General features: G+C 47.0%; 1 protein-coding gene and 1 long non-coding RNA gene across 9 annotated transcripts in view; one reads left to right on the top strand and one right to left on the bottom strand.

Annotated features, from left to right (window-relative positions):
• The window catches only part of LOC306667204, a 30,523-nt gene extending 25,499 nt beyond the window's left edge, over positions 1-5,024 (top strand). For 2 of the 3 annotated variants that reach the window (XR_013765469.1, XR_013765470.1), the window contains one exon: positions 3,349-4,143. This is a non-coding gene — a long non-coding RNA (uncharacterized lncRNA). Of the gene's footprint in view, positions 1-3,348; positions 4,144-4,983 lie in introns of those variants that run through there. The other variant, XR_013765468.1, reaches the window with a different exon arrangement.
• Positions 1-26,188, bottom strand: part of P2RX7 (purinergic receptor P2X 7) — a 50,857-nt gene that overhangs the window by 2,487 nt on the left and 22,182 nt on the right. For 5 of the 6 annotated variants that reach the window (XM_079149569.1, XM_079149568.1, XM_079149572.1 and 2 more), the window contains 11 exons: positions 25,314-25,482; positions 24,189-24,257; positions 20,900-20,972; positions 19,968-20,064; positions 16,612-16,692; positions 15,942-16,071; positions 14,758-14,894; positions 7,952-8,042; positions 4,402-4,467; positions 4,166-4,315; positions 2,382-2,483 (listed from right to left, as the gene is read on the bottom strand). In XM_079149569.1, coding sequence (XP_079005695.1) covers positions 2,382-2,483; positions 4,166-4,315; positions 4,402-4,467; positions 7,952-8,042; positions 14,758-14,894; positions 15,942-16,071; positions 16,612-16,692; positions 19,968-20,064; positions 20,900-20,972; positions 24,189-24,257; positions 25,314-25,482 — 1,165 coding nt within the window. The remainder of the gene's footprint in view (positions 1-2,381; positions 2,484-4,165; positions 4,316-4,401; positions 4,468-7,951; positions 8,043-14,757; positions 14,895-15,941; positions 16,072-16,611; positions 16,693-19,967; positions 20,065-20,899; positions 20,973-24,188; positions 24,258-25,313; positions 25,483-26,188) is intronic. The other variant, XM_079149573.1, reaches the window with a different exon arrangement.

Here is a 26,188-nt window from a genome sequence, read left to right as displayed (position 1 = left end):
GAACAGAGAAAGGGACTGGGCTTATATAGGTTATTTTTAGGGGTGGTCTAGTGAACATGTATCAGTTTGCTTGGACCCTCAGGAATATGAACCTTTTGGTCAAGGTCTGTGGACAGTGTCTGAAGAGGATTTACTTTGGAGGAGATCAATGTCTCCTAGAAATTGTTTCTTTTGAGGATGATAAAACATCTCCTCTCTGACTGCAACCAGCCTCTGGAAAACGTTTGTCTTGGGAGGTGAAAGCTGTAATGCATGGCCTTCATTTTTTACTCCCTTTCCTTCTTCTCAGACCTCATTATCTTGGGAATTTTTTATTCTCCATTAGTGTTGCTTCCAGATCTTGGTGTCCTGACTCTCACTTCCCACTACATTGCCTTGTCTATTATTTGTGAAAAAGAAGGCCTCGATCAAGTACATTAAAACAGCAGTTCTCATACATGAGGGTTAGCAGGAGCACTAGGCATGATAACTGAAAGGTGGAAACACCCCAAGTATCCGTCACCCCATGAGTGGATGAAAACATGTTCTGCACGTTCAGGCACAGGATACGTGCTATGAAAAGGTGCTAAGTGAAAGAAGCCAGACGCAGAGGACCACAGAATGAGTGATTCCATTCATTCTAAATTTCTAGAATAGGCAAATCACTAGAGATAGAAAGTAGGTTAGTAGTTTCCAGAGGCAAATGGGAATGGGAAATGAGTACGGGAAGTAGCTGCTTAATGGAGGTGAGATTTCCTTTTGGGTGATGCAAAGCTCTGGAGCTAGCTGTGGGCAATGATTGCACAGAATTGGAATGTGCTGAATATCACTGAATATCACTTTTAAAGTTGTTGAAATGGTTGATTTTATGTTATATGCATAACGTAACAACGTGGAAAAAAGTTTTGGTCAGACTCTCAATCAAATTGAGCTGTCAATTCAAAGAATAGTGCGTCACATTCAAACTGAGTTTATTTCAGGAATGCAAAGTTGGCTTAATATTTGAAAATCAATCAGTGTAATTCACCACATCAGAGGGATTAAAAAAAAAAAAAACCCTCATGCATCATTTCAAAAGAAGCAGAAAAAAACCCATTATTTTAAAATTAAATATTCATTTCTGAAAAAAATTTTATGTGGTGCTAGGGACGGAACCCAGGGCCTCCAAGTGCTCTACTGCTGAGTTACATCCCCAGCTCTGTGATGAAAATTCTTAGCAAACTAGGCCCAGCAGGGAATGTTCTTAATCTGAGAGAGCATTCTTTAAAACTTATCACAAACACTGTAATGACTGAGAAATGGGAAATGCCTTCTTCTTGAGACAGGGGATGAGACAAAGGTGCCTGCTGTCATCACTTCTGTGTGGTACCCTACCTGGGGTCCTGGCCAGTTCTGTAAACACCAGATGCTAGGCAGAGGTGAGGAGGGATCCTTCCTGCAGCCTCCAGAGGGAGCAGGGCCCTGCCAACACTCTTGTTTCAGACATCTTGCTTCCAGACTGTGCCAGAATGGATTTCTGTTGTTTTAAGCCCCCTAGTTTGTGGTAACTGGTTATGGCGACCTTGGGAAATGAATACAGCTAATGGAGACGCTCAGCCACCAGACCTGCTGGGGAGAGTGCGAACAGCCGTTTTGGAGCGCTGTCTGTTAGTATCTGCTGAAGCCGAACACATACCTGCCTTATGACTCAGCGTTCCCCTCTTGGGCAGCCAACCCAGCAGAGTACCATATGTTTACCATGGCAGCATGATGGGCATCGCCAAACTAGAAATCACCTAAACATCCACTGACAGAAAAATGGGTACCTAAGTTGGATGTTTACTAAATAGAAATTATACAGCAGTGAGAACCTTGTGGGGCCACGTGTGGGGTCATGGATAACACACAAAAATAACAGTGAAAGGAGCCAGGCACTGAACGGAGCAGATGCTGAGCACTTAACTATGTTTCAATTTTTATAAAATTCTGCAACAGGTAAAACTAATGTTTGGATACAGGATAATGACTACTTTTAAGGGAGGGTAGCGATTGGGTAGGGCCATAAATGGGACTTCTGCTAGAAATACTTTTTTTTTTTTTTAATAGGTAAAGGACCAATTTCTCTTTATTTTTTCCCTATTTTTTTTAGTACATAATGATGGGATTTATATATGCAAACAATATTACAGTATAATATGGGCAATATCATTCCCCAGCTGGGAATTGAACCCAGGGCCTTGTATGTACTAGCTAAGAGCTCTACTACTTAACTACTCCACCAACCAAGAAGATTCAATTTTTTTAATCTGGGTGCTGGTTACATGAATACATTTACTTTGTTAAAATTCATACAGATTTCTAGATATATTTATATTTAAAAGTAAATTAAAAAAAAAAAAAAGGAACTAAATCTTTTGACTTACTGGGACTTCTTGGCCCTTGACATGTTGTAGACTTTTCCCAAGCAGCTGCTTGTCTATCATCCGAATGTGGGATTCATCCACAAAGGACACATACTTTAACGTCTAGGAAAAGAAGGTTAAGAAGTTTACACATTTATGTATAGAACATAAATAAAGGCAACATATCTAAACATATCTTAAGGCAACAGTTGTTCCCATTTACCAAACGACAAACTGTTGAACATGCTCACTCCAAACTATTGTTAGGCAAGAAGGAATGAGTTCTGAGACTAGAACCCCTTGCACCTTAACATGATCCACCTCCTACTGCTCAGTGCTTAGTGCCCCTGAGCACCATGGAACATTCCCGTGTGGTGTTCTCTCAGTTGCAGTTTCTCTAGATTCAGTATCTCCAGGAAGTTAACAATACTGCAACTTAAAGTGTTTATATGTTTGTAAAATTTCATATCATCTCTGATCATGAAATGGCAACTACCTTTAGTTGCAAGAACTTTTAGTTGCTGAACTTGCATTTCAGTCGTGAACACATGGACAATAGACAATGGGTTGTGGACTCGGCTGCTGGAAGAAGACAGTAATGTTCTTGGATGAGGGAAAAACAAAGGAAGCCTCTTTGTTTTTAGGTGCTAGAGATTTCTCTTTAGGTGGAAACTGTGAAGTTGAGTTTAGCCAACCTGCTTAATGAAGTCCAGATTAACCGAGTCAAAACAATACAGATGAGGCTAAAATTCCCTGTGACTGTACTCCTCATCCTAAGGTCTTTTCCATAAGCATCCACTGTATGTTCCATAGTACCTTTTTATATATATACACACACCCCCGTACATATGTGTTCATATATATGTGTACATGAAATAAACATGCAGAGAGAACATGTGGAATTAGTCTATGTGTGCAGCCAGTGTTCTAACCTCCGTATCATGCCATATTTACTGTTCTTCCATTTCCTTCCCCCCTCTCAACAAAGTGTCCTGGAAGTCGGCCCATGCCAGTAGCTGTAACTTGGTGGTTATGAGCATGCGTTCTGAGGCCAGCCTGCCCAAGTTGGAATTTCCTGTCCACCACTTACTAGCTGTATGACTTTGAGCAAATGATCTGACCTTCCTGTGCCTCAGTTTCTTCACACACAGAAAGGGATAACAGTGGTGCCTGCCTTACAGGGTTGTGTGAAGGTCGAATGGGTAAGGTATACCCAGCACTTAGATGTGCTGTATAAATGTCTGCTGCTCTAACTATCGACTCATTCTTTTAAGTGGGTGCCTGGCATTGCTTGCTTTGGGCTTACTTTAGTCTCTTTCACCATTCACCTGGTGGACATTTGGGTGGGTGCTGTTTCTTTGTGGTTAATAATCATTTATTAATTATTAATAACTTAACAAACAGTGCTGCACTGGATGCCTTAAGCACTCATGGGAGGGCTTCTCTGGGGTGGGTGTGAGGAGGTGGACATCCCCAGCTGTAAGGTGTGTCTCATCTAAATGTTACCAGTCACAGCCATATTGTTCTCCGAAGTCACTATGCTATTCTGCGGGGGCCGTCCCATTTAATAAATAACAAAATTGGCAAATCCTGGAACATAAAAATTTATCTTCCCCACATATCTTCTCCATTTTATTCCTGTTCTTCTGCGAGACCAAAGGATTCATCAGTGAAGTGGTCACTGGGGTAGTCCAGGGACTTCCCAACTGTGGGGTTAAACCTGTGATCGGGCTGAATTTTTAGGCATTCTTAGCTGCCTAGTTGAGCGTGGGGACCCTGGCGTCCCCGGGACCTAGCATGCCTACCGGCTTTGGCTCCACGATGGGCTCGCACTTCTTGCGGTAGTAGTACTCGTTGACGGCACACGGCTGGCAGCACGTGCAGCAGGGGTACACCCGGGATCGGCAGACAGGGCTCGAGTACGTGTTGATGAGAAAGTCAATGAACACAGTGGCCTGGCGGGAACCAGACAAGCGCCATGGCAGTGAAACTTCTTTCTGCCAAACCATTTCCTTAATGTGTGGGAAAGGGAAGCTCTTACCAAGCCAAAGTAGGAGAGGGTGGATCCCACGTACACCACCAGCTGGATAATGTCAAATTTTCCTCCCTGGAAACAGAGTGGGGATGTTACTCAGCCGAGGTCCAGAGCTCTCTTGCTCTCACAGGCAGTTGTTGGTCCTGGTAGGGAGCAGAGCCTCTTGCTGTGACCAACAGATGTACCCGTGTCCACAGCAGCAGAGTGCGGGTGGGGAATGTGACTCTGTCGTCCTGTTCTGCTGTCCAGGTTGTGCCTGGACTATGAATGTCTTAAGCTAATGCCTTAAACCACCAAGGCTTGTTGACCATACAAGTTGATGGTTTCAGACAAGCTTTCCTTAGAAGTGGCCTGAGGTGACTTCAGAAGCAGGAGGAAAGAAATGTCTGCAGAAACTTTAGCTCTTCCTGGGGGCGTCCCTGTGGTCTTTATTTTCAATGGCCTTTTCGGCCTCTCAGCTGTATCTTATTGATTCTTGTGGTTCAAAAGAATCATGTTACATAAGTCGTATGCTGTTGAGCAGGGTGCTGGGGTGCTGGGGTGCTCGGCTGACTCTCCATGTCTGGCATCCTCTCCTTCCTTTTTCAGGAGCCAGCACCTCAGTTTTCTGTTGGAAACCATTTCTCTCCCTGAGCTAGGTCAAGGCTCGTTCAAGACCAAGCCTTGTGAGAATGGCAGAACCAGATCACAACCATTAGGGACAATTAGGGCCAAATTGGTATGTGGCCCACCCTAGCCAGTCAGAACCAGCGGCTGCTGCCTCAGTCCTTTGCTGAAACTTCTGGGAAGGAGGTGTTCTTTTTTCATGAAGGTTGCTAAACTGGTAAGACATTAGGAACTGCCTGACACCACCAGAGATAGCCAGCCTGAGAACAGTGCCCAGGCAGAGAACAGACAAAAGAGACAGAGGTAGACAGATTCCTGAGGATCTTGTTTGAATACCTGGATCCAGCCATATCTGAAGCCTGAATTACCTCTGAACTTTCAGTTATATGAATAACAACAAACAAAAGTTTCTTCTAAGGCAATTTGAGTTGGATTCTATTGGATTCTATAAAACATTTTGCAGGGAGACAGGGATACACACCGCTTCTATTCAACATCCTTGAAACTCTAGCCAGAGCAATCAACAGATGAAAGAAATTAAAGGGATATGAATAGAACAACTCAAATTATTGCTGTTTGCCAATGACATATTCTATATTTAGAAGATCCAAAAAATTCCATCAGAAAATTTCTAGAACTTATAAATGAATTCAGCAAAGTAGCAGGATATAAAATCAATATGCATAAATCAAATGTATTTCTATACACAAGCAATGAATCCACTGCAAGAGAAATTAGGAAAACTGCCCCATTCACAATAGCCTCAAAAAAATAAAATACTTGGGAATCATTGTAGAGGTGAAAGAAAGAAAGAAATTGAAGAAGATCTTTGAAGATGGAAATATTTCCCTTATTCTTGGATAGGCAGAATTAATATTGTCAAAATGGCCATTCTACCAAAAGTGTTATACAGATTTAATGCAAGTCCTATTAAAATCCTAATAGAACTAGAAAAAATCATGAAATTCATTTGGAAAAATAAGAGACCTAGAATAGCCAAGGCAATCCTTAGCAAGAAGAGTGAAGCAGGAGGCATCACAATACGAGGCCTTAAACTATATTGCAGAGCTATGGTAACATCAATGGCATGGTACTGGCACCAAAATAGACATGTAGACCAATGGTACAAAATAGAAGACACAGAGACAAACCCACATAAACATGGTTATCTCATAACCATGACAAAGGTGCCAAAAACATACCTTGGAGAAAAGATAGCCTATTCAACAAATGGTGCTGGGAAAACTGAAAATCCATAAGTAACAAAATGAAATTAAACTTCTATCTCTCACCCTGCACAAAAATCAACTCAAAGTAGATCACGACTTGGGCACTAGAACAGAGACCTTGTGCCTAATAGAAGAAAAAGTAGGCCCAAATCTTCATCATGTGGGCTTAGGACCTGACTTCCTTAACAAGACTCCTAAAATTCAAGAAGTAAAATTAAGAATCAGTACATGGGATGGATTCAAACTAAAAAGCTTCTTCTCAGCAAAGGAAACTATCAATAACATGGAGAGAGCACCTACAGAATGGGAGAAAATCTTTGCCACACGCACCTCAGATAGAGCACGAATCTCCAGGATATATGAAGAACTCAAAAAACTTAACACCAAAAAAAACAAATAATCAACAAATGGGCTAAGGAACTGAACAGATACCTCACAGAAGAAATACAATTGATCAACAAACATACAAAAAAATGTTCATCATGTCTTGCAATTAGAGAAATGCAAATCAAAACTGCTCTAAGATTTCATCTCACTCCAGTCAGAATGGCAATTATCAAGAATGTAAGCAACAATCAGTGTTGGTGAGGATGTGGGGAAAAAGGTACACTCATATATTGCTGGTGGGACTGCAAATTGGTGCAATCATTATGGAAAGCAGTATGGAGATTCCTCGGAAAACAGAATGGAACCACCATTTGACCCAGCTATCCCACTCCTTGGTTTATACCCAAAGGACTTAAAATCAGCATATTACAGTGACACAGCCACATCAATGTTTATTGTAGCTCAATTCACAATAGCTAAACTATGGAACCAACCTAGATGCCCTTCAATAGATGAATGTATAAAGAAAATGTGGTACGTATACACAGTGAAATATTACTCAGCCTTAAAGAAGAATGAAAATTATGTCATTTGTGGTAAATGGATGGAACTAGAGAATATCATGCTAAGTGAAATAAACCAATCCCAAAAAACCAAAGGTCAAATGTCTTCTCTGATAAGCGGATGCTGATCCACAGTGGGGGTTGGGTAGGGAAGAATGAAGAATGGATTATGCAGAGGGGCATGAGGGGAGGGGTGGGGCAGGGGGATGGGAAGGACACTGGAATGAGACAGACATTATTACCCTATATACATGATAATTACACTACTGATGCAACTCAGCACCATGTACAGCCAGGGGGATGAGAAGTTATGCTCCATGGGTGTACAGTGTGTCAAAATGCATTCTACGGTCATGGATAACCAAGTAGAACAAATAAAAACATTAAAAAATATTTTGTAGGGGACCTTCCTTCCTTCCTTCCTTTTCTTTTTCCCTCTCTCTTTCTCCCTCTATGTCCCTCTCTCCCTCCCTTTTTCTCTTACCTTTCATTCTGTTGACTCTTTTTTTTTTTTTTTTTTTTTTTTTGGCAGTGCTGGGGATTGAACCCAGGGCCTTGTACTTGCAAGGCAAGCACTCTACCAACTGAGCTATCTCCCCAGCCCTCTTGTTGACTCTTAACATTTTTTTTTTCCCAGTCCCATTATGTATCCTCCAGATGGCTTATCTGTGGATAGAACCCTAAGAATGTTTCTTCCCCCTCTCTTATCCCACTGGCAAAATGCACAGCACCATCTAATGACTATGACTCAAAAGGTCCACTCCCTGGAGCTACAGCAGCAGTAATAGGGGCACAGTCATGGAGGTGCCCAGGACTGGAAAAGAGACTTACAGTGCCAAAAACCAGGATGTCAAAACGGATCCCAAAGACTTTTATCAAAGTCCGTTTTTCAACATTGTTTTCCTTATAGTACTTGGCATATCTGCAGGAGAAAAAGAATCCATATTTACAAAGGTCTCTTTGAAAGGGCTGGGATTTTATGGAGAGAAAACCCAAACCAGTAGCCCACCCAGTCTTCCTTGCCCGCCTTCTAGGTCTGATCCAGCTGGTGGAGAGAACACAGTCAGAGGGAATTCTGAATACCCAGAACCGCAGAGCATCCCCAGGCTACCTGCTCTGCTTCCATCATCTCAGAGTGGTAGGAAATCGGCTTTTAATTTAATATTAAAACAAACAAGATTTTAACCAATACACGATTAGCAATAAGCAGAGGAAATTAAAAAATAACTTCAAGCGATGTGATTATTGCTTTAGAAAGAAAAATAGTGTTGGCTTCTAGAGCAAAGCGGGGGGGAGGAGGGGTGGATTTCGGATGCCCGTTACTGGACTGAGGACAGGGTCCTTCAGCACTCTGTCCTACTGTATTTTCTTGGATTCTGGGTTTGTCTGTCTGGCATCCATTGATCACCGAGCCAAACTAAAGGCCCACGTCGTTTACCTCTTCCTTGAGATCCAGCTTTTGAGTCCATGAAAATCGTCTCACAAACCTCCAACCAGTCAAGGCCCTACCCCGGCCACCCCTTGTGTCTAACTCAGACACCAAACCAGTTTCCCTCCTGCCCTCAGTCACCCAGGGCCAGGAAGGGCCAGCACAGCTGTGCCCAGCCCGGCCCGCCTTTCCCAGGGAAGTCACAGGAGCATGTCTGTGCCATGCTCCCCTTGTCCCCCTCCGGGTCAGAGCCTGCGTGACATTGCCTGCTCCGCCTCTTAGGAAATGTATGTACTAAATTCTCAGCAGCAGCATCCTCTCACCATTCAGTCACCTTTGTGAATTAAGGCCTGGCGCCAATCACAGTCACTCCCCGTGTGCAGCTCTCCTAGGGCTGAAGTCAGGAGAAGCGCTAGGCTTTACTTTTTGGAAGTCACCAGGAACACGTCAAGGCCGCGGGAAACTTTTAAGTGCATCCTCCCCCACCACATTCTGCTGGTGAGAGGGAGGAATTCTGCTGTTTTGAGATACAGGTATGTATTTTCTTTCTGAATTATTAATTCACCGTCTACTTACAGTTGCAGGGAGAGAAGAAAACAGAAGACAGATGCTCCGCCAAAATAGAATGCAAATATCTGAACCTTTATTTGAAGGTCTCAAAATCTGACGCTGAGACCAGTTAGGTATTCTCAGTGCCTGTTTCTGGCTGGAGGGGTTTCAGTTTCCTTGCATCTAATCGTGCCATTCCAAGACAGTGCTTCCTTCTGCTCTATTGAGAGGTTCATTTTTTTTAATATTCAAGCAAGTCTGAATCACTACCCCAGGCCCTGGGGCTGGCATTACGGCCCTATGCAAGCTGGTTTGCCTGAGAAGCCAGCAATGTACAGAAGGTACTTGAATTTCTGCTTCCAGTGCAGAAGTTGGTGCAGTGGTTCTAAAACCAAGAGTGAGAGTCATGTGAGGAGAATGTGGCCAAAAGGAAGACTCCTGGGATTACTCCAAAGTGTGGTTTCAGAAGGTCCAGATGTTTCTAGGGGTCTGTATCTCCATTGAGGATCAGCTGGCCACACTGTGAGCATCACTATGACTAGACAGGGAGCTTTCGTGCACATTGTAATGGGCTGAATACTGGCCCACTAGTGCCCATCTGTAATCCCAGCTACTCAGGAGGCTGAGGCAGGAGGAATGCAAGTTCAAAGACAGATTAGGCAATTTAGTGATACCCTGTCTCAAAAATAATGAGGGCTAGAACTGTGACTCAGTGGTAGAGCACTTGCTTGGTGTGCGTGAGGCTTTGGGTTCAACCCCCAGCACTGCCAAAAAAAGAAAAATTCAAGTCCCTAAATCTCAGGACCTATGAATATGATCTTATTTGGAAGTAGGGTCTTTGCAGATGCAATTAAGTTAAGGATCTCAAGATGAGATTATCCTGGATTTAAGGTAGGCCCTAAATCCAATGCTTGGAGTACTTATGAAATAAGAACATAGAGCCACAAAGGAGAAAACCATGTGGAGATGGAGGCAGAGCTTGGAGTGATGCAGTACAAGGTAAGGGATGCCTGGAGCCACCAGAAGCTGTCAGAGGCAAAAGAGATTCTCCCTTTGAACTCTCTGAGGAATTATGGCCCTACTGACACCTGATTTCTGACTTTTGGTATCTATGAGAGCATACATGTCTGTTGTTGTAAGCCATCAAATTTGTGGCAATTTGTTATAGCAACCACACAACACTAATACACACAAATACTGTTTTAGACCTGACATGTGCATTGTGCATTCAGTGTGGGCCTGTCCTACTTCACACTTATTGAAAATCAGCTAAATCACACGTTGTCGTTGAAGATAAAATTCTGCAATTTGACTTCTTTAAACTTCCTGTTTTAGAAAGTTATATTTTCTCATTTTATACTTCATCTAACATGTAATTTCCTTCTCTTTTGTGTGGCTATTTGAAAATAACTTGTCCATTTACCCATCAGATCTCAACCATTTATTTTTGGCCAAAGATTTCTTCTGGTGCAGATTCCAGGCAGCAAATGTGCTAACACTTTGTTCTAAAAGAACACCAACGTCATAACCCCCTTGAGGCTTCAGAAAGCTCATATCCCACCAGGAGCTGATGTTCTTAGGCTTAGCTGAGAGACTCAGAGAACATTTGCTGACGTCTGGTTGGGACTTTGCTCTGCATGCTTCTGCTGACTGTTAAGAAGACAGCCTGGAAGGGCAGCCAGGGGACCGCCGATCCTGTCCTCTCTTCTTGTTAATTGCCATAAGCCCATTCAGCAGAGCAGCAGGGGATGATCCAAAAATTACCTAAGCTTGGAGCTAGTTTCAGGGCCCTGGCTGAAACACCACTGACCCAGAGGAGGCAAAGAGCACCAGCCACCTTTGAGATGGCGATCTTGAACTCAAATGCCCACAGGGCCATGCAGATATGAGGCCAAAAGGAGTGACAACCACCCAAACACATGCACTTCCTAGAGGCCTGTGACACTCGGCTCCAGCCGTGATTGCCAGGTGGAACGGGGACTCAGGGCCCATGTTTTTTATCTCAAATAGTTTAATTTTTCAGGAAAGGCAAGAAGTTCTGATTTTTATGTATTCTACAAATTTTAAAGTTTATGTATTCTCAAGTTTTAAAACACTATCCAGGCTGAAACAAGTAAACCAAAGTGAGAACACCATCAAGGGCTGCCTGCCGGTTTGTGATGGTGCTTTGAGTAAAATATGAAGAGACTCGACCCCTTCAAAGTCAGCGAGGATGCCAGCAGGAGGGTTAGGAGGCAGTGTGTGTGTGTGTGTGTGTGTACACAGGTGTGTGTATGCGTGCACCTGCGTATGCAGGTACAGCTGAACTGGTCATCTTATTTCTTCAAGGAGCTCAAAACCTAGCTGTAGAGCCAGAATGTCATCAGGTGAAGCATCTAAGAAGGAAGAAGTCCATTTGGGATGTCAGATGATATAGTCCAGACTAGCAGTTCTCAAACCTTAATATGCACATGAATTTCCTAAGGATCTCATTCAAGTACAAATTTTCATTCACTGAGTTGGGTGAGGGGGTCCCTGTGACCTTCTGCAGCGTAGCAAGCTCCCAGCTGGGGCCCCTCGTACTGGTTCCAGGACCTCACTTTGAGGACCCAGGGTCTAGATCAATGGTTCTCAAACTCGAGTGAGCAGCACATTCCCATGGAGAGGTGAAGATGCAGATCCCTGGGCACCACCCCCAGATCAAGGGTGGGCCTGAGAATGTCCATTTCTGAGTTCCGTGGGATGCTGAGGCTGAGCCACACTTTGAGAATTATCAGTCTAGACTGTAAATACCAATGAGATACTTGAATGTTAAAAGTCTTTCCAAGTTGCTTCCTAGAAGCCCAGTTCTTGTCTGTACAGTTTGTCTTTGTAACTAGGAGAGCACAGTCCTCAGGAAGGGGAAGATGCCAAAGGGGTCCTACCCACCCTGCTGGGAGAGGCCTTCCCTGGTCTCTCTGCCCCATCACGCTGTCCTGCTTGATTTTTTTCACGGCACTTATCCTCATCAGAAAAGGTCCAGCTGGATTTGCCCACCTGTTCTATTGAGGCCTAATTTACATACAGGCAAATGCACACGCCCTACAAGTCCTGTTTAACGAGTTTTGACAAATGAGTTCAGTTCCCAGTCTCCAATAAAAGTATAATCTGTATCCCTATCAAAATTCCATTACCTCCAAACATTCCCTTGTCCCAGAAAACTCTCTCAGACTCCTTTCAAGTCAAGTCCTAGAGCACGCAGCAGCCCCCAGCCCAGCACGCCATCCTGTCTTCTATCATGAACAACGACTTTTGCCTTTTCTTGAACTTCAGCTAAATGACGGGAGTATGTGCTTATTTAGGTCTGGCTTCTTTCACTCACTGTCTGTGGGGCTGATTCATCCATGTTGCAGCATGTACCGGTAGTGTGTTCCTTTTTTTCTTTTTTATTCCTTGAGACAGGGTCTCACCCACAGGGAGTGATTGGTCATGGAGACCATGTTAGGGCTAAGTTACTAACAGAGTTGTAGGAACAGGCCAAAAAGATGCTCCAGAGGAGGTAAGATGGAAACTAAGTTCGGAAGGCACAGGCTCATTACCAGGCAAGAGTCAGGAGCAGGGGCGTGAGGAGCTGCACAGAGGGTCCAAATAGGCATGAGTCAGCACCTGGCAGCAGGAGGGCGTGGGAATGCAAAGCAACCAGAACAGGGGTGAGTTCATAGGGTCGAAGTCCAGAAGCCAGAGGCACACACCATGCACTGCAAAGAAACTTCAAAACACCACATGAGGATTAGATGTGGACCATGAGACCAAGTCTTCAAAAAGTTCTTAATTAGCCTGGATGAGGCCCTGGATTCGGTCTCCAATACCAAAGCAAAAGAAGAGTTCTTACTAAAGGGACTTCCAATCAAGATGGCAGCCTGCGCTTGCAATGGTTACACTTGAGAATTTTTGACTTTATGGGGGTGTGAAAATCATACGTGTTCTGTAGAAACTACACTGGACTTTGGATTTGGATCTTGTCCTGGGCCAGTGAGATACTCTCTCAGAGCTAGGCCATGACATTGAGTCCCCATCCCTGTCATGAAGGGAAACAACCTATACTCTGCTGTGTACTGCATTTCTAAGCTAGGTGTTCAGTTGGTTGAGCGCATTCAATGCATTTTCAACCTGTGATATTTACAATGGGTTTATCAGGACATAACCCCATCATATACCAAGGAGCCAGCTATACAGGAAGCCCCACCACCTTCTCATACACATGGAAGTGAAAGACAAAATATCTGGGGGTGTAGCTCAGTGATAGAAAACTTGTCTAGCACATACAACCTGCAGCGCAGGAGAAATAAAAATACCAATATTTTTATTGGTATTTTTACCAATAAAAAGAAGGGCACTTTTTCAGGTGCTCAACATGGTAGTGAGTGGGGACTGAAGTCATGTGACCCTTAGCAGCCAACTCTGGGGAGCGGGAGTTTGAGCACGCTACGGGGAATGGGACTGGAGCACGTGGTAAGGGAGCAGGAATCTGGTTCTTTCAGTAGAGTGAAAAGATCTCAAGGCCAGAAATTAAACTAAAAACTGGTTCACAGTAGATAATGCCATGTAGTCCCCACAGCAACAACACAGAATGACACAGTGGCTCCAGAGGAAGGCCGTGAGGTCATCCCTGCTGAAGGCAAGCCCCCAGCAAAGATCCCAAAACCCTCAGGGAGAAGTCCACCCAAGTTACTTCAGAGGATAGGCCGATATGAAAGCGGGGGACACAGCAGAGCGGGCAAAGAGAGTAGGTGCCGTAAGGTAAGAATGGACCTCACTGAAGTTGGTGACTTTGAAAAGATAAAAATCCTAGAAATAAAAATATGCCATAGGAAATCTTTTAAAAAACATTTTTAGTTGTAGATGGACATAATACCTTTATTTTATTTATTTATTTTTATGTGGTGCTGAGGATCCAACCCAGTGCCTCAACCCCAGCCCAGAAATTTTTAAAAATCTAAAAGCCAACGATAAAATGTTCATAACTTTTGACCTAAGTATTCTGCTTCTAGAAATGTACCTAAGGAGATAACCTGGAATTCAAACAAAGATTTCTGTGCAAAGATGTATACCACAGAGTCATTTAGAATAAAAAGCGTACAAGGAGCCAGCTGTTGAGTGATGGAGGAATGGGTGAGGGAGGCATGAGATGGAAGGGAAGGGGTGTTAGTTTGGAGGTAAGGGGACCGGGGCTAGATGTATGGCTCTTAGCTGGGGGTCTTGGGCTTTCCCCCCACCGTTGCAGGGAGGCATGGGGAGGGTCCTGGTGAGTGCCTGGTTTGTAGAAGACCCTTCCTAAGCTGTAGCCATTGATATCGGACACTGCACAGTGGCATGTCGTGAACATCAGCGTGTGAAGCGCCCGGGTGTCAAAATAAGAACAATAACACAAATCCCAAAGAATACCCAAGTGTGCATGTGCTATGATCGCTTATGAGCCTCATGGAAGAATTGGTTACAGACGAAGAAATTCACCCTTCCTCTGTTTCCCAACTTTGTTTGTGATTTACAAAGTGGGTGCCTCACACTGAGTCTTCCAGGAAGCCTCCTCTCATCCTGCTGCCTCGGGAAACTCAACTGGCCTGACCTCTAGGATGCAGTTCCGCCCCACCCGGCAGCTCCCTGGGGCCAGCTCCTGAGACTCGACCTGAAGCCCTGTTACCTGAAGTTGTAGCCAGGGTACAGGGACTCATTGGTGGTCTTGTCGTCAAGGCGACGGAAGCTGTATTTGGGACGGCAGTGATGGGACCAGCTGTCCAGGTTACAGTCCCAGTAGATCTCAATGCCCATGATTCCTCCCTGGGGGAGTCAACAAGAGAGCCTCTAAGTCGGCTGGACTGGGGTTACGCAACCACCAGACATCTCCCTGCACGGGGTCAGCGCTGCAGGACAGGTTTTCTTTTTAAAGGGAAAATGCAGATTAAAGGTTTTCCGAGCCATAAAGGTGAGCTAGTTTACTGGGGCAGTCCCAAAGGCCTCTCCCCGTTCTTCCTCTATCCAGAACACACCACCCTTAGACTTATTCCTAAAATACAACTTTAAACAAACCTTTCCAACATTCAAACACCTTTAATGACCCTCGCATTAAAAATAAAGTTGAAAAAAAAAAAAAAACAAATATATAATGCAAAATTGAAAAAAAAAAATAAATAAAGTTAAATCTGGGAACAGTGGTACAAGCCAGTAATCCCAGCCACTCAGGAACCTGAGACAGAGAGATGGTAAGTTTGAGGCCAGCCTCGGCAATTTGGTAAGACCCTCGGAAACTTAAACACTGTCTCAAAATTTAAAAATAAAAATAAAGGACAGGGGATGTAGCTCAGTGGTAAAGTGCACCTGGGTTCAATCCCCAGATAGCACCTCCCAAAACAAAACAAACTTGTTAGGGTACCCCATCAAATACCTCTTCTGCTTTCTCTCTCAATTTTTAGAGGAAGCTCCTGGCATGTGAGTAAATTAAGGTCTTGAGCTAGCGAGGTTATCTTGGGCCACCCAGGTGGACCATAAATGCCCCCTCTTATACATGCTCCTTCTCTGAAGGTAAGTAGAGAGGCAAGGGACACCTCAACTTCATCTCAGTGAAAGTAATTTTGGACTTCAGACCTCCAGAAAGAGGAGAAAGTGTGCTGTCTTAAGCCATCCAGTCTGTGGTCGTTTGTTACGCCAAGCAGCTCCCTCCCAGCACGGAGCATTAGATACAGTGACATAGGTACAGCCCTTGGCAAATACGCAATAAACTCAGCCATATTTTTAGGCCTAGGGGCCTGACCTCTTGACCCCTTGACCTCTTCCATCCTTCCTCCTCTGACTCGCATCTCCACCAAACAAAGACAAGACACGGCCCACCTGGATTGCCACATCTGAAAAGTTATCTCCTGTTTCCTGGAAAATGTCTCCCAGTCGGAAAATGGGACACTGTGGATTCTGAGTCTTGTGAAAGGTACACGTGATGTTCAGACCTGGCAAGATGTTTCTCCTGTGCAAAATCGAGAGCAGACAGACATCTCAGGGAAACAGATCCCTCTCAGGAGTGAGCCAGTGCGGCTACGAGGCCCCTGCTCCTAGGGACCCTGTGGGGCATCACACTGTGTCAGGCCTGGGCTGTGTGACCAAAAGCATGTGGCAGAAACCACTTCCAAAATGGTGGCTTCCATCTTGGTCATCTGCTTGTTCACTCACTCTCCTGAACTGCTTGCTCTGGGAAAGCTAGCCACCATGTCCCAAGCTAAGGCAAGTGGTCCTAGGGTCAGATCCTCTTGGTAAGGAACAGAGGCCTCGTGCCAGTAACCACGTGTGAGCCTGGAAGGGGATTCTAGAGATGACTAGAGATGACTGCAGCCTTGTGACAGGTTGAATTTAACCTAGCAGATCAAAACTTGAACCAGAACCACCCAGCAAATGTATTTCCGGATTCCCGATCCACGGAATGAGAGATGATAAGTGTTGGTCATTTTAGAAGGTTTCTTTGTTACACAGCTATAGATAACTGCTATACCCAGACATTCTGGGCACGTACGTGGTATAGTTGTGGCCAGGGAAGTCAACGTTGTTCTTGATGAGCACAGTGAAGTTTTCAGCACTGCTCAGACGTGCAGGCCTGGGAGAGAAAAATAAGGATCAGTGACCACGGAGAAAGGGAGTCAGTGAATCAGTGAAACCAGAAACTTCTGGTTTTATGCTTTAGTCCCAGGGATGAGATAAGAAAAATGGATGTAGCAATCTAGTAGACAAAAGCTTCCAAAATTCTCCATGAATCCTCTCCAGCTTCTCCCAAGAATTTCTTCCTTCTTGAGACCCCATGGCATTTACTGCGTCTCTTCAGTCACTGAAATAATTGTATATTTAGCTATGTGCAATGGTGTGTTGGTAAATGTTTAACATCCATCTCTCTAAGGGGGAGAAAAAAGGCCTGATACATGTTTGCAGATTATCATGGTGTAAATACCCCTACCATGGCTAGTTTCAAGCTGAAGGGATATCATGAACTTGAAATTGAGAGGGGCTGAGCATAACTGGCTTTGAACCTACCAGCTAGTTCCAGCACACCCCATCTGGGGCTTTCCCAGTAGGCCTAGAGTTCCTCCATGGCTGGGACAACAGCTTTCTAATCCTGGTATGCTCAGCCTTTAGAACAGGGCCACACACAGATAGCCAACTGCATTAGTCATTCCTTAGAAGCCAAATAGTGTACAATTCTCTGAGTTAGAGGAGCCCAAATTCCAACCACAGGAAGCCACCCACTTCCTTCCCTCCATCCATTCAGAAAATGTTTATGGTATTGGGCTTGGAACTGGGCACTGGGATATAGTGATGAGCAACTGTTAACATTTCTGCCTTTTTACACAAGCATGGCCTGCCTTTATTCCAGGACTTCTGGCACCTGGTTTTGCCTCGGTTTGTGGGAGCTACCATGACCCCTGTCTCTTTTGCCTGTCCGGCATCCACTCCCCTTCTGACGGTACAAGCTCAGCTTTGTCCCTTTAGAGAAGCCAGCTCTCCACGTCCATCCAGAGAGGTCTAAGGGGATGCTTCCACTTCCGTCCTTTCCTATGCTCCTGCATGGGCACGTGACCCAGGGCTGGCTAAACTGTGTGCTCCATTCCCATTGGCTATCGGGTTGGTTTAGAGATGGTCACATGACTTGAGCCAATGAGAACTATCCAGGGCTTTTGTGGGAACAGTTGGAAAAGAGAAACTCTTTTTTGCTGGATTGTTAACAGTACGGATAGTATAAACCTGGAATTCCCTGGACTGCAATGCAAAGAAATCCAGAATTAAAGAAAAAATAACTGAGAGAGGAGTGGGAGAGGAAAGAAGAGGGAAAGAGACTCTCACCAACATCATTCGAAGCCTGGACCAAGCTTCGCCTGAAGCCAGGCCCTCTGATGCCTCAAAAAAAGTAACACCCCACTTTTTTCTGAAGCCAATTTAAGTTGGATTTCTGTCATTTCCATTGGGAAAAAATTTTTTTTTTAAATTTATTTGTATTGTAAACAAATGGGATATATGTTGTTTCTGTTTATACATGGAGTAACAAGCATACCATTTGCATATTCATACGTTTACATAGAGTCATGATGTTTGATTCATTCCGTTAGGGAAAAAATCTTGCTGGGCATGGAATCCCAGCAACTGGGGAGGCTGAGGCAGGAGGATCACAGTTCAAGACCAGCCACAGCAATTTCATGAGTCCCTGTCTCAAAATTTTAAAATGGGACTTGGGGTATAGCTCAGAGCCTCCTGGGGTTCAACCCCCAAGCCCTGCAAAACAAAACTAGAAATTTTAAAAAATCTTATTTACAACAGATACCTGCTAAGTACTGGACTCTTACCCCTAGAACATTCTAAACCTCACACTTCCTGGACAACATTGTAACAATCAGAGGACTACAGGATCTGAAACTTTAAGGATCAAAGCTCTTCATTCCTTTCAGGTGACATTTACAACCTCGTCTTGAATGACAGATCTCTGCACATGTGTCTCACCTCTTCTATTAGACTGGAGGAGCCCTGGGACTGCTCCATGGCTGAACTTCCTGTTTCAAAGAGAACTCGGCTGTCTCTTTACATCATCACGTGTGAAATACCTAGGCCTACCACGTGGCGGTGGCGATGGCGAAAGAGCCATCGGGGCTAATTTTCACATAGCACTCAGGAAACTGAAGTGCAGTCAGAATGCAGCCCAGGGACAGGCAGCTGGGGACACTCGGTATCTATGTGATGAATGAGTTGGTGGCAGAGTCAGAACTGAAAGCCAGAGCTAAGCAAGGGGCCCCTTGTCTTGAACCAAGAGCTACTTGGATGTGGGTAGATGTCCCACCCACAGCTGGGCAGTCCCTTGTGACCAAGAAACTTCCCTGACCTAGCAATGAACCCGGGTGAACACTGCGGGCCAGAGCGGGCAGCACTGCCTCGGCACTGAGGACCTCGGCTTGAGCCCTCGCGCGCCAGCTTAGGCAGTGTCTCCCTTGCCCTGGGAGAGTGGCCCTGAGTCCTTTGGTCTAGGCATGTATGCTATTAAATTTAAATTTAAATTAATTAAAATTCAGTTGCTCCCTCACCAGAGCCAAGTCTCAGGTGGTGGCTACCACATGGGGCACGTGGTTACACAATAACCATGAAGAAGGTCTACTGGACAGTGCTGGCCTGGAACCGGCACACGTCTAGGGACAGATTGTGAATGTGCGCATGAGCAAACTATCTGTAAGCCAGGTGTGGGGCTCACTTCACAACTGTACAAGTCTCATCTCATTGAATCCTTACAAATGCCCTAAAAGGTAGGGGCAATTATTATTCTCATTTCACAGATGAGGAGACTGCCACTCAGAAAGGTTAAGCCACTTGCCCAAGATCACACAGCAGAGGTGTCTCAGAAGGAGGATTTAAAAGCAGGTCTTTCTAACTTTTCTCTGCTGAAATTCATCAGCCCTTGTGGTTTCTAAGATTTAACATTCTGACCTGTGTGTTAAAGAGAAATATCAGTATAGGGAACCACCAAATCTATGTCAAGTGAGTGTTCGAGAAAACTCCTCCCATTCCATGTCTCTCCTTCCTTCCTCTCCCTTGTTCCCAGCCTTACTCCCTCAGTGTGAGCACTGGTGTGTCAGAACAAACCCTGCTGTGGCTCTAGAGGAGGGATCCAAGGTGCCCTGGAAGGGTGCTCTGGGTGGTAGCCATGCACCGGCGGGTACAGAGGTATTCTCCATGTCAACAGCCAGCTCCGCCTTCCCGGGGACAGGGGTGTGTGCCTGGCCTGGGGGCCCTGAAGCAGAAAGACCCAGGACTTTGTGGGGCTGCTCTGGGAAAGAAAAGCCCAGGCACCCTGGCAAGGCGTCACCTGGTCACTGCGTCTGTCCCCACCCTGCAACTCACCGGGGGGCCTCTTCCACCGCCTCGATGGGACACCAGGCCGCGACTTCACAGGTCTTCTGGTCCCCTTTGTACACTACACACCTGCCAGTCTGGATTCCTGTGGGGTCGAGAGGTGAATGGACCAGGGAGGGGACATTCTCCAGGGGGCATCGTGGACACCACCCGACAGCAGCCTCAGCTCCTGGGAGCCCATCCTGGCCACCAGGCAAAGCAGATGAGCAGGGTGCCGGACAGTGAGCCCTTTAGAGAGGAGCAGCCAGCACAGGAAGATCTGGGGACTATCAGCCCTCGGCTTCCGTATGAGGAAAGATGCCTGAGCCGCGAGCTGATTGGTGTGCTCCCTCCTGGGCACAAGTGGACTAGGACTTGGCTCCCCAGATGGGCACCTGGGTCCCCCGTGGGGCACACAGCCTGCCCCTGGTGACGGGTGATGGATAGAAGGCCACCTTCCTACGCCTCTGGGAGCACGTGCATCATAACCACTGACTGGTTTTTCAAGATTATTTTTTGTGGCACTTTTTGTCACATTGTCCAATGCCTTTTTAAATTAAGACAGGAGATTGCCCAGGTGAGTACTGGTTTTGTGCCCAGGTTCCCGGGGAGTCCGAGTTTTTCCACCATCGGAGACACTCAGGGAGCAAGCTCAGAAGACCCAGACGATGTGAGGGGCCGGGTGATTTTCACCCGTCAGATCCCGGACATGCCTGGTTTCAAGGAGCTTCTCTGGCTGGGAAGTTGGGTCCAGTCCCCAGGCTGCAGCTGATCTGCTTGGGACAGGGCCTAGGCCCAGGGCAGAAGGGCTCACCTATGGCTCAGTGGTGGTGGAAGAAGGCAGTCGAGAGCCAGAGGCTGAGGACCCAAATGGGGCACTGTGAATGTCACCAAAGTGCCAGACCACCCCCCGGGACGCCAGGGGAAAACCCAGAAGGTACCTTTGCTTTGCGGGTCCATCCATCCCTTTTTACAGCCCCGGTCAGAAGAACAGAGCGTCCTGCGCGTGGGATACTGCAGGGAGAAGGACGTGTCATTGAGACATGGAGAAGCCAGTGTCTGCTGCGCAGAAACCCGCACATGAGTGCTCACAGAGGGCCAGGGAGCGTACACAGGCCACGTGGCCACCAGAGGTGAATGGACAAATGACACAGGTATGCTCCTCTGTGGACTCAGCGGTAAGAAGGAATGAAGCAGACACGCCACGTCACACATGAACCTGGAAAATGACACTAATTCAAAGAAGCCAGACACAAAAAGACTGTAGGAAATGTCCGAACAGGCAGAGCCATAGGGACAGGAAGCAGCTTGGTGGCTGCCAGGCACAGGGGGAGGAGGGAGTGGTCTGGCTCTAAATGGGAATGAGATTTCGTTCGGGGTGACGGAAGTGTTCTGGAATCAGTGGGGATGGCTATACGGTGCTGCAAGGAATAAAAATTACCAAGTTGTTGCTTTAAAGTGGGGGGCTTTGTGGTCCGTGAATGATGACTCAGTAAAAATGAAACCAAATAAGAATGCGAACAGCAGGTGTCGGGCAGCCAGGGGCCACCTTCAGGGATGGCCCTACAGGTGGAGAGCAGGTGGCCCGGCCCAGGCAGCCCTGTGGCTCAGAACTGAGCAACACAGACAGGTGCCAAGATGCAGCAGGCAATGTGGAAACAAGGGACATCAGCCAGCATGCTCTCCTGGCCAGAGAAATGAGGTCAGTCGTATCTCAGGGCAGAAGGACACGGTTAGGAGGGGAAGCAAGATGATTTGGTCTGGGTGAATCCTTCTTCACTCTGCAGGAAGCAGGAGCGATGGCCAGATTTCGGGAGGTTGGAACACGACACAGGTGTGGAACAGCCTCTGCTCAAGGCCCCCTGGGCGGTTTGTGGCTTCTTCCAAAACCGAGGGCAAGGACCCAGGTACACCTGGCTTCAGTGGCAGCTGCTCTCTCAGCCTCAGTTTTCTCATCTGTAAAAGGGTTCGTCTACACAGTCACTGTGAGGATCAAAGCAGTTATGAAAGAAAGGCCTCTGCACGTGTGCTGCTCAGTGAGCTCTGCTTGTGCTTTCCAAACTCCGCCACGTCTCTCTCCTTCCCAGGTTGCCCTTCTGTCGCCCTCCAGGCCCCTGGCTTTTCCTCCTTTTGACCGCCCCCCACTTGAGGCTATGTACCCTTCATTAAAGGTGAACCCTTGGACCACAAAGCCTGGGTCATGACTTTGGTTGACACATAGTAGGTCCGACGAACATGGAGTAAATGAATGAATGATCATCTTCTGTGGCTCAGGGACAGTTATGTTTCCATGATCAACTGCAAAGAATTCTCAGGAAAGAATATAAATCGATTCAATTTTGCTTTCCAGAATAAATCGTAAAATTAAGAAAAAAATTGCTTTTATTCTCTTTTGTGATTGTTTCGTGGATTAAAGACGGCCACAAGTTCTTGGTCACTGTCCAGGCTAAGAAGTGGAGCATTCCCACCTCTTCATTCCCCTTTGAGGCTGGATGACCCTGGCTGCAGGGCCAGCAGGAAGCAGCAGAACCAGCTCAAGGCTCAGCCTTCAGAGGGCCTGGAACCTGCTGGGTTTGGGCTTTGGGAACCCTGTGCTGCTGTTAAGTCACTGCGCTGCTAGAGAGAGCATGTGGACAGACCCTCCAGAGAGAAGACCCCAAGTGAGACCAGCAGAGGAACTGGCTGGGTTCAGGCCACCGCTGAACTGTGAGTGTCACACCACCAGGTTCAGAGTGGTTTGAACAGATAACTGGAACAAGTATAGGACCCTGTGCACGGAGGGCTCAGCCACGTTCCCTGTGATGACCAGGGATAGAGTGGGTGTTGATGTGCAAGGAGAGGAGGTGAATGTCCCCTTACACTGACCCGAGTCAGCTGGTTAAAGTCCTAGAGAGCTTCCTAGGCCTCCTATCTGCAGCGAGGAACCCTTTGACCCCTCACAGCGCAGTTTGGAGTGTCTTGTCTCAGGCACGTCATGGGTTTGCTCACTTGTTGCAGCAACCCCGGGAGTGAGGTTTTGTTAGTGGCCCCTTTCTTGGATGAACACACCAAGGCACAGAGGAGTGAAGTCACCCACACAGCCACCAGGCCAATAAGTCAGGTTGCGAACGGTTGGCAGCCTGCGTCTGAGCCCAGCCCCTTCCCCTCTGAGCTGTCCTTAACTTCTTGCAAGTCTCAGTAACTTGAAGAGCATTTTTGTGTATACATGGGGGTAGAGTGAGACCTGGAGGTGACCAGAACGCAGGGCAGAGGAGAACCAGGGCTCCTGACTGGCCTGGAGACTGGATGCTGCTGGGCAGGTAGAGGAAGGGAGGGCCCAGCGGGCTGGCCGCGGCTGCTTCATCAGAGTAGCAGGGCGCTGGTGGGTGGCTGGGGGTGAATTCCAGAGGCCTCTGCAGGGGGAGTATCACTGACATAGACACCAAGGGAACGTCAATTTGGTCCCAAGTTTGGGTACAAAGGTGACAAAGACTATACAAGGAGAGAGCACTTGTACTGGGAATTTCTAGACACTGAGAAAACTAGGCCTCGTGGCCAGAGGGATGGGTGAGCAAGACCCAGAACCAGGCTGCTTCTGCCCACAGGCAGAGGGCCTGTGGAAACATGGCCACCATTGGGAATGGTCCCCGGTAAGGCACAGGTATGTCACCAGAGGGGGAGGAACAGGCAAGGCCTAGTGGTGACTCATTGGTGCAGACGAACTTAAGAACAGCCAGTTCATCTTACTGAACAGAGCAGGCCCTGAGAAAGTTTGATAGAGGACGTTTTCCAGGGGCAGGTAGGGAAGGTCAAGAGCACAGAGGTGGAAAGACTGTGGGGCGGTGAGGGCGGGAGGCCTGATACAGAAACTGAAACCTAAGAAGTGGGATAAACGGGCCAACTGGAGCCGCTTGGCACTGTTCCCTGGGACCCGCCCTGCGGACAGTTCACGGTGGACCCTGGCAGAAGCTGTGAGCCTCGCAAATGCCAAGAATCACGTTGTTTGGAGATCCCAGGAAGCTATGGAGGGAAAGAGCAGGTCTCGCTGGAGACCCAGAGAGACAGGCAAAGATCTGGCAGCTTCGCAGAGAGACCCACGATGCTTTTCCGACCTTCTCCTCACACAAGAGGCAGGTGCTCAGTGGACATCTGTGGGCCGAATACATCCGGGACCATCCCCCTTGCTGCCTCCTCTGACCTGTCTCCCCCAGGAACTCTTAATGAATCCATCCCCACGGCCCCCCTCCTTACCTCAGGGCACAGCCGCTGCTCTTGGCCTTCTGTCTTAAGAAAGTTCGTCATCACAAAGAAGGAGTTCCCCTGCAGAGGAAAAGCAGGAGCCGGGGACTGAACGGCTCGACCACAGTATCCCGCTTGCTAAGCACCCGGCACACCCTTCCAAGCTTCTGGAAACCAGAGTCCGTGGGCATGTGGAACGTGTGGGGGGCTCGAGGGCAAAGCAGGAGGAGCTGTCCTGCTGGGCCGAGGGGGAGCCAGGGAACATTCACACAGAGGATTTTCCAATCCAGCCTCAAAAGCGGCAGATTCAGTCTCTTGACACAGTAAAACCCCATTAATCAGAGACTCAGGAGACCTGGGGAGGCGGGGGCGGGCTGTTCAGTTCTCCAGGACTTTAATGAAAGGGCAATAGGGCGTCCTGCCAGCAGGGCGAGGGCCGGATTTTAACAACCCACTGCTAGAAACAAGCAGATAGCGCTGGGCTGCAAACATGCCCTTTTGTTCCTCATGTCCCCCATCTGTTCCCAGGCATCCCAACCCCTCTGTAATTTCTCCTTTGTGATAACTGTGCTTCCAGTCTCCTGTAAGCTGAGAAGTCACGTGCCTGTTCCCTGTGACCCACACCTGTCCTTTCTTACCTACATCCTTCTTTGGCATAAAGGGTATAAATGTTCCCAAGAATGGCTTCCTGGAGATCTTTGGGTGACAAAGGTCACAGAGACAATGAAGAAGAGTTGGCACCCCCCAGGTGGCAATTTCTATTTGCCTTTGGGACTGTGGCAGACCTTGCTGCCATGGCGGCCTGGCTTCTGAAGAGCCAAGGAGGAGGAGACGTCAGTATACATTGAGCGAGCGAGCGTTAGGGAATCAGTTCGTGTTTGAAATGCGCCAGGACATGCTGCTATTTTGAGAAACCCAGTAGGACTTGATAGAGCAAAGAACCGTCTTCTTTGAGCTGCTGGATCTGACCCAGTTTTGCAATTTTTAGGTTTTCTCAGTAGGGATTTTCACGGAGCTTTTTAAAATAGGGCCAACATTCATTTTTCTGGAGTGGGGTTATAGGTCCCTGGGGAAGGACGTGAGGCTCTGGTGACAGTTTCCAGGGATGAGTCCTGGGCAGAAACGGCGGATGCTCACCTGCAAAGGGAAGGTGTAATCCGCAGTGTCCAGGACTCTCTGCACCAAGCGCTTCATCCCGTCCTCCACGACCTCCTCCTTCACCTCTGCTATCCCTTTCACCTTGGTGTGCACAGAGCTGATGACAGGCTCTTTCCGCTGGTACAGCTTGTCACTCACCAAAGCGAAGCTAAGTGGCAGACACAGAAAGGTATCAGTGGCTTTCTCCAGGGGGGCCTGGTGCCGTGGTGTGGGATACAGGCCCTGAAGGTCACATCCTTTCAAACGCTAACCCTGCTGGGTGACCTGCTTCTTGGTGACTCTCTTTCCCTCTCTGCAAAATCGGAGCAACAGTCATACCTACCACATGGGATGGTTGTGAGGCTCAAATGAGATCCTGTGCGCAAACTCCCTGTAGTATGTGGTGCATGGTGAACGCTCGCTGCGGAAAACAATTGCCCCACCTCTTCTTTACTATCACCTAAAATAAACCTTCGTTAATGGGACAGCTTCTTGGGTACCACGGTGCAGCTCCGCCTTGCTTCACCACCTTTGTCCTGGGCTCAGGAACATGTCAGCACTTTCCTACCTAAGATTGTGTCTGGCAGGTCAGCAGCCTGCTTTCAGAAACCCACCTGCTTTATGAGTAACGTCCATAACAGCAGCTCCTCTTTACTGTATGCCACGTTCTTTAAATGCATCAACTTTTAAGATTCTCTCAACAATATGAGATAGTTACTGGAATTATCACTCATTTGTAGATAAGTGAATGGGCTCAGAGAGGTGAAGGAACCTGCCCAAAGTCACACAGATCATGGCAGAACTGAGGTCCATGATCAGTCTACATTTTGCCCAGAGCCAACCCTACTGGCGGGGGCGGGGAGGGTGGAGGGAGA

The sequence above is a fragment of the Sciurus vulgaris genome (genome assembly GCF_902686455.1).
Source record: "Sciurus vulgaris genome assembly, chromosome: 8".
NCBI lineage: Eukaryota > Metazoa > Chordata > Mammalia > Rodentia > Sciuridae > Sciurus > Sciurus vulgaris.
This window is presented reverse-complemented; position numbering and strand designations above follow the sequence as displayed.